Source organism: Alexandromys fortis, unplaced genomic scaffold, assembly GCF_014885135.2.
Source record: "Alexandromys fortis isolate MF-2015 unplaced genomic scaffold, M_Fortis_MF-2015_v1.1 scaffold_64, whole genome shotgun sequence".
NCBI classification, from domain to species: domain Eukaryota; kingdom Metazoa; phylum Chordata; class Mammalia; order Rodentia; family Cricetidae; genus Alexandromys; species Alexandromys fortis.
In genome coordinates, this window is record NW_026067976.1 from 1266421 (window position 1) to 1274022 (window position 7602).

At 41.9% G+C, this 7602-nt stretch overlaps 1 protein-coding gene across 1 annotated transcript; it reads left to right on the forward strand.

Moving 5' to 3' along the window:
* The first annotated feature begins 291 nt into the window (after positions 1–291).
* Positions 292–3879, forward strand: Klhl9 (kelch like family member 9). The gene has a single exon (XM_050157387.1). The coding sequence runs from the start codon at positions 292–294 to the stop codon at positions 2143–2145; it is 1854 nt and encodes a 617-aa protein (XP_050013344.1). The 3' UTR covers positions 2146–3879.
* The last annotated feature ends 3723 nt before the right edge of the window (positions 3880–7602 follow it).

Below are 7602 nucleotides of genomic sequence, written 5' to 3' on the forward strand. Positions count from 1 at the left end.
GTGCGCAGGCCGTGACGGCCCCTCCCCCGCCCTGAGCGCAGCTGCGGCGGACGCCCGCGCGGCCCGGCCCGGGTGAAACGGTTCCGTAACTGCCTCGGGTTATGACTCAGCCGCACCGCCGTCAGATTTGAGCGGCGCTGCGTGGTCCTGCGGCGAGGCGGGCGTCCCGGGGCGCGGAGCGGTGCAGCTGCGGCGACCGCTGGCCCTTGCATCGGCGGCCCCGAATCAGCCCGTAGCGGCCTCTTTGCCACGTCGGCGGCCTACGGCTCGCGGCGAGCGCGGGGCTTTCACATGAAGGTGTCTGTCGGGAGCGGCGAGATGGGCGTCTCTGCCCACCTGCAGCCCTGCAAGGCGGGAACGACGCGGTTCTTCACCAGCAACACGCACAGCACTGTGGTGTTGCAAGGCTTTGATCAGCTCAGAATAGAGGGGCTGCTTTGTGACGTGACTCTGGTGCCAGGCGATGGCGATGAAATCTTCCCGGTCCACCGAGCCATGATGGCGTCTGCCAGTGATTATTTCAAGGCCATGTTCACAGGGGGAATGAAAGAGCAAGATTTAATGTGCATTAAGCTTCACGGGGTGAACAAGATTGGCCTGAAGAAAATCATTGATTTTATTTACACCGCCAAACTGTCCCTTAATATGGACAATCTTCAGGACACCCTCGAAGCGGCCAGCTTTCTACAAATCTTACCCGTTTTGGACTTTTGTAAAGTCTTTCTTATATCAGGCGTCTCTTTAGAAAACTGTGTTGAGGTTGGACGGATTGCCAACACCTACAATCTTATAGAAGTGGATAAATACGTAAACAATTTCATCCTGAAGAACTTCCCTGCGTTGTTGAGCACTGGGGAGTTTCTCAAACTCCCCTTTGAGCGGCTGGCCTTTGTGCTTTCCAGCAATAGTCTCAAGCACTGCTCCGAGCTTGAACTCTTCAAGGCCGCCTGCCGCTGGTTGCGGCTGGAAGACCCTCGGATGGACTATGCCGCAAAGTTAATGAAGAATATTCGGTTTCCACTGATGACACCACAGGACCTCATCAACTATGTGCAGACAGTGGATTTCATGAGAACAGACAATACGTGTGTGAACTTACTTCTGGAAGCAAGCAATTACCAAATGATGCCGTATATGCAGCCGGTGATGCAGTCTGACCGAACTGCCATTCGGTCTGACTCTACGCACTTGGTTACGCTAGGGGGAGTTTTGAGGCAGCAGCTGGTTGTCAGTAAAGAGTTGCGGATGTATGATGAAAGGGCACAGGAATGGAAATCGTTAGCCCCCATGGATGCTCCTCGCTACCAGCATGGCATTGCTGTTATTGGAAATTTCCTTTATGTAGTTGGTGGGCAGAGTAATTATGATACAAAAGGGAAGACTGCTGTTGATACAGTTTTCAGATTTGACCCGCGCTATAATAAGTGGATGCAGGTGGCATCCTTAAATGAAAAGCGCACGTTCTTTCACCTGAGTGCCCTCAAAGGACATTTATATGCAGTTGGCGGGCGCAGTGCAGCTGGGGAACTGGCCACAGTAGAATGTTACAACCCAAGAATGAATGAATGGAGCTATGTTGCGAAGATGAGTGAACCCCACTATGGCCATGCTGGAACAGTGTATGGGGGGTTAATGTATATTTCAGGAGGAATTACCCATGACACTTTCCAAAATGAGCTCATGTGCTTTGACCCGGATACAGACAAGTGGACACAGAAGGCTCCCATGACTACAGTCCGAGGACTGCATTGCATGTGTACCGTTGGAGACAAGCTCTATGTGATTGGTGGCAACCACTTCAGAGGCACGAGCGATTACGATGATGTTCTAAGCTGTGAATACTACTCGCCCACTCTGGACCAGTGGACTCCCATTGCTGCTATGCTAAGAGGTCAAAGTGATGTTGGAGTTGCTGTCTTTGAAAACAAAATCTACGTGGTTGGTGGATATTCTTGGAATAACCGTTGCATGGTAGAAATTGTCCAGAAGTACGACCCGGAAAAAGATGAGTGGCATAAAGTCTTTGATCTTCCAGAGTCTCTTGGCGGCATTCGGGCGTGCACTCTCACAGTGTTCCCACCGGAAGAAAACCCGGGGTCGCCTTCTAGAGAGTCCCCTCTGTCAGCACCTTCAGATCATTCTTAGATCCAAGGGAATGCCTTTTCAGTGTGTCGTGGAGATTCTAGTTCCCCTCCAGTTGTCTCTATTACTACCGTTAATAGACAAAAAGGTAACTTAGGGGTGTTTGTTTGTTTGTTTATTAAATGACTAACAAGTATATTCTGAAAAATGTGTTAAATATATTTAGCTGTTTAACAAGTGGAAAAGATCTATAAAAGTTGTCTTTTGTGGTGTTACATGTCCAGTTGTAGGTGATCATAGTGGATGTGTAATTGTCGGTTATGCTACAAAGTTGAAAGTTTTGATTTGACTGAAACATCAAATGGAGGTCCCCTGTTATAAACTAAGATAATACAAGATTGCCAAGGTTCAGCTACCTCCCTCTTGGATAGTTTTTGACTGTTTGTTAAATAGGCTATGTGATCACTCCTAGAATATATTAAGTATCTTAGGTAGAAAAAGTAGTAAAAATATTAGAAGAAATAGTCAGAATTTGTTATCTCACTGGAGAAAAAAATTTAAAGTGTGTACATCGACATGCTCACATAAAATTCATGTGTACATACGTATAAACTTTTAGGATCGATAGAAACTTCGATTGTAGTAAAAATGAACTAATGTTTTCTTCCAGAAAGCAGCTAATTTTATTTCGATGGAAATTCAATCCAGAGAGTTAGTGTCTAAAGTCCTAAGCAAAATTTAGGTAGTTAAGGGCTACAACAAATTGACAGCCAAATTTGTCATTTAATGAGATTGTTTCTTTAAATGAAATTTAATTAGTTTTTCTGTATACTCTGCATTTACATGTATATACATTATTTAGCAAAAGCCAAGTTTCTGGGAATTATTTTTTCCCAATTTTTTCATTCGGCAATGAAATTTAAATGAAATTCGGCAATGAAAGTTAAACATTCTGAACAAAGCTATAGGATTTTGAGTTTGACCTCCCGCCTTTGTCACTCTGACATGCTTGTTGTCTGATTCTGAGTGATTTCTGGTGCTGCAGCTGATAAGCATCCTGAGCTGTGTGAGCCCTCAAGGCTGAGGTCTGAGCAAACAGATCCTGTTCCATCAAATCAGAAATAGTCCTTTTCTCAAGCCTTGACTCAAGACCCCCTGACAAGCCAGCTGGTTTCTTTAAGGCAGGGCTAAAGTAGACCTTCAGTCTTCAGTACTGTGGGAATACATTCTGGCTGAGAATTACAGGGGAAAATCTTAAAGGGACAAATGGCATTATAGTGGTCCTTGGTAATAAGTGATACTGAGTATGTGCATTCCTGGAAAAGTAGTTCAACTGAAGGAGAAAAATGCACATACATAGATGTGAGTATGGCCAGCCCTGGGAGAGCAGTGCCATTGACAGTCAGTCTCTCAGTGGAATGCAGACCGAGGGAAAGGGTGTGACTTCTGGAATCTGAACTTTACTTATGCCCATACAAGGGCTGATTTATTTTAATGCTCTTTATGATTTCTACATTGACAGAAAATTTCTTGCTTTCTGTGTTTTTGTAATGACTCCATTTTTTTTATTACTTAGATTAGACATATTGAATACTTTTAGAAGTTAAGGTAAAAATTGCTACTAACTGTGTAATGTGTATTGAATAAACAAGAAGAATGAATGCTTATGTATTTTGAATAGCTTCATTTTTCTCTTTGGTCAAATGTCCATGTCCTTTTCCTTGTGATACCTATTAGAATTGCCTTGTTTTTCATATCAAGTTACAAAATTTCTTCAATAAAATTATTTAACCGGTATTTTCTTGTATTGCCTTCCCCCCCTCCCCCAAGCTCTTAGTTTTACAAATAGAGGCTGTTCAGTTCATTTTTGAAACCAGAATTGTCCCTTCTATATTTTAACCTTTGTGGATAGCTTTCCTATGGTTCATTTTTTAACATGGAATTGATATATTATTTTTCATGCTGACTCTGACATGCTGAGATGATATAGCACAGCCTGTTTTCTATGCTTTTCTTTCTCTTGCTAAAAGAGCATTTCTGCCATCTACTCAGTGCATTTGACATTCTCGTTCTGGAATTAGCAAGTGCTCCTTAGTCAGGTAAGCCGACTGCTCCATCTGTATCACCCCAGTCTTAATACATTTCTTTTTTCTTCCCAGTGTTCTATAGTTGATCGTCTACACATCGTTCATGCAAGTAACTGACTGATACAATGTTACTATCACCAATTAAACCCAGAACTCTTCTGAAGATGGAATTTTTAAGTGAGCTTGAAATGACTGATATTTTCATTGTGAACATTTTTTCACAATGAAAATATTTCATTATTTTTCATTATAAATATACTTTCATAAATCTAAATTTTAAAAGACTGAACAAACAGGGGTATACAAGCAAATATCATTACAAAACATTTTTAACATTTTTTTTCAGTATTTATAAGCTTTTCTGATATAAAAATAAGATTTGCCTTACAAAAAAAGCAGGAAAATAAAGCATAAAATAAAAATTAGCCTTGATTTTACATGCCAGCCATAATCTCTGTGAATATTGGGTTCATGATACTTACACAAAAAGACAATGGCAAGTTTTAATGCTGCCAATCCAAGTTTTAAAGACAAACCATTATCACTATGATTTGCTTGATATTTCATGTGTAGATATTAAATGATATACATGGGGTTTATCTCTTAATTGCCTCTCATTGTGAATGGCAGATTCTGTTGGAAGTAGAGAAGCAGGATTGTATATTTAAGACCAGTCTAGGCTGCATAGTGAGACCCTGTCAAAAGACTAAATTGCGTTTTCATGCAGATGAAGTCAGGCTTGGATTTTTCTTGCTTTCTGAAAGTGTAGTTTGTTCATTGGTCATAATAAAACTTTGCTGGTTATAACTGGAAGTACTTTGTTCTCACAAAATAAAAAATATGTTGCTACAGAACATTTCTACATTTCACAAAGTATCCTTAGCTCCACTAAGACTTTGGGGATGCATTTACATCTGAAAGGGTCGTGTTTCCTCTTACTTATGAAGATTGTTGAGTTTACATCTTAAGGCTGGAGAGATGGCTCAGTACTTAAGATCCCTGGATGTTCTAACAGAGGACTGGGGTTCAATTCCCAGCTCTCGCATGATGGTTCATAACTATCCTAGGTAACTCCAGTTCCAGCGAATATGGTGGTTTCTGACTTCTGTGGGCACCAGACATGCACATGGTACACACCTGTACATGTAGGCAAAACACTCATAAATCTAAAAAATCTAAAAAAAAATTATATGTGTTAGGATTGGAAGTAGATGTTTTAAAACTGGTTTCCACATTAAGTAGGTGGTAGTTGTGGCCAATGGCATTTTATATTTTGTGTACATGTGTGTATGTGGGTTCACATGTATATATGTGTGTATATGTAGGTTCATATGTATATGTGTACATGTGTATAGTTTATTGTGTGCTTGTGTATATGTGATTTCAAATGCGTGTGTAGATTCCTATATGTACATGCATGTGGAGGCTAGATCTAGGCGGAAGCAGGTGTCTTCTACAATTGCTTCTCCACCTTATTTTGTTTTGAGACAGGGTCTCTCACGGAACCTTCAGTTCATCAGTTCAGCTAGACTGGCCGGCCAGAAAGCACTAGGTGTCTCATCTTTATTTCTACAGCACCGGAATCAACCCTTGATTTTTATGGAGGGCCTGGGATCCAAATGGGTTCTTGTGCTTGTGTAACAAGTGAGCCATCTTCCCAACCACAGCAGTCTAGTTTAGAGTTTTAATTTAATAATTTTAATTTAATCAAAATTAAATGTTTGAAAATGTGTATCCATACAGTATTTAACTTTATGAAAGTGCCATAGTTTTTACACCATTTACCCCCAAACTTGACCACTGTAAAATAAACCAGCTTTTAAGTTTTAATTATTGTGCATAAAACTTTATTCCATGTATTACCAGGTATGCATTCTAAATAAACCTGAACAGTGTTGAATTTTTCTAAGTTCCTGTAAAGTATTTGCAAGAGTGCTGGCTGCATTTGTAGCAGAACGGTGCTGGGGGTGGCAGGGGGAGGGGGTGGGAGTCTTAGGGTCTCCTTTGCTGTGATGAACACCTTGACTGAAAGCAACTTGGTAGGGGTAGGGGATCTTAATCACTGAGGGCAGTTAGGGCAGAAACCTGGAGATGCAGCTGAAGCAGCAGCTATGGAGCTCCTATGGCTTGCTTAGCCTGCCTTCATAGAACACCCAGGACCTGGACCTGGGCCCCTGCCTATTATCAGTCAAGAGAACTTCCCACAAACTTGCCCACAGGCCAATTGGTGGAAGCACTTTCTCCGTTGAAGTTCCCCCTTCCCAAGTGACTGCAGTCTGTGTCAGGTTGACAAGGTCAGCAGCACAGGGAGAGTTCAGAGGAAATTGCAGTTCTGGTTGTCTCACTCTGGGTCCACATTAGCTTCCAGTAGCTACATTATTGGAGGAATAGTTCATATTTTATTAATTTGTTCCTGGGTGTTTTGTTTGTTGTGTTTTGAACTGAGAGAACCGCCTGCTTCTGACTGCCTGGTCCTGTGATTAACTGCCACAGCTGTTCCTGTCCTGCCTGAATTGTCCTGTTGCCTATAGAGAGTTTCTCTTCCTGAATGGCACTTTGGAGACTGCTGTGTAGTTTCTAGATTTTTTTGTTTTGTTTTGTTTTTTTTTTTGTCATATTGAAAGGGGGAATGGCAGTTTGAGAAAACTACTAAATATGTTTGGCCTATAGGCAAGGCTGTGGACTTTTTCTAGATTGATTGATGTATATGAGGGTCCAGCTCACTGTGGGCAGGTGTCCTGGGTTGTATAAAAAAAACAAGCTGAGCAAGCCATGGTAACAAGCCAGTAAGCATCGTTCCTCGTGTTCCTGTGTGTTCTGCTTCAAATTCCGGCCTCCAGGTTGCTGTCCTGAGTTCCCTTCATGAAGGACTTTAAACTGTAAGCTAAGATAAGCCCTTTCCTCCCCTGGTTGCTTTTGGTCATGGTTTATCATGGCAGGAGAAAGCAAAGAGGAACAGCTCTTCAAATTGTGACCAGAACTGCCCATCTCCTATGTTTTGACCTTTGGGAAATAGTTTTAATGTCTTGTTTTTATGTTGCAAGAAGTGTTTTCCTATCTTGCAGCCTTGCCAGTCATGCTTCTGACGTGCCAAGCTGACATTTACTGCTTCTCTCCTGTTCAAGTAGCTTTCCGTTCTGGTTAAAATGGAGATTAAAAATTAGATTAAACTGTTAATATTCTCCATAATGGATACTTATCCATCATTTTCCTGTGAACATGTATTAATGTGCAATTTTGGTTTATTTTCACTGTGGTAGTGGAGTTGGGTTATTTTTCTGTTGATTCTGTTATTTGCTTTTTTTAAGGCAGGGTCTCATGTAGCCCAGGCTGGTCTCAAACTCTGTTGCCAGGGATAATCCTAGACCGACCTACCCATCTCCCTCCCTCCCTCCCTCCCTCCCTCCCTCCCTCCCTCCCTCCTTCCCTCCTT

Excerpts from the sequence above, each read along its gene's own strand:
- Klhl9 (XM_050157387.1), top strand. The coding sequence starts at position 292 with ATGAAGGTGTCTGTCGGGAGCGGCGAGATGGGCGTCTCTGCCCACCTG.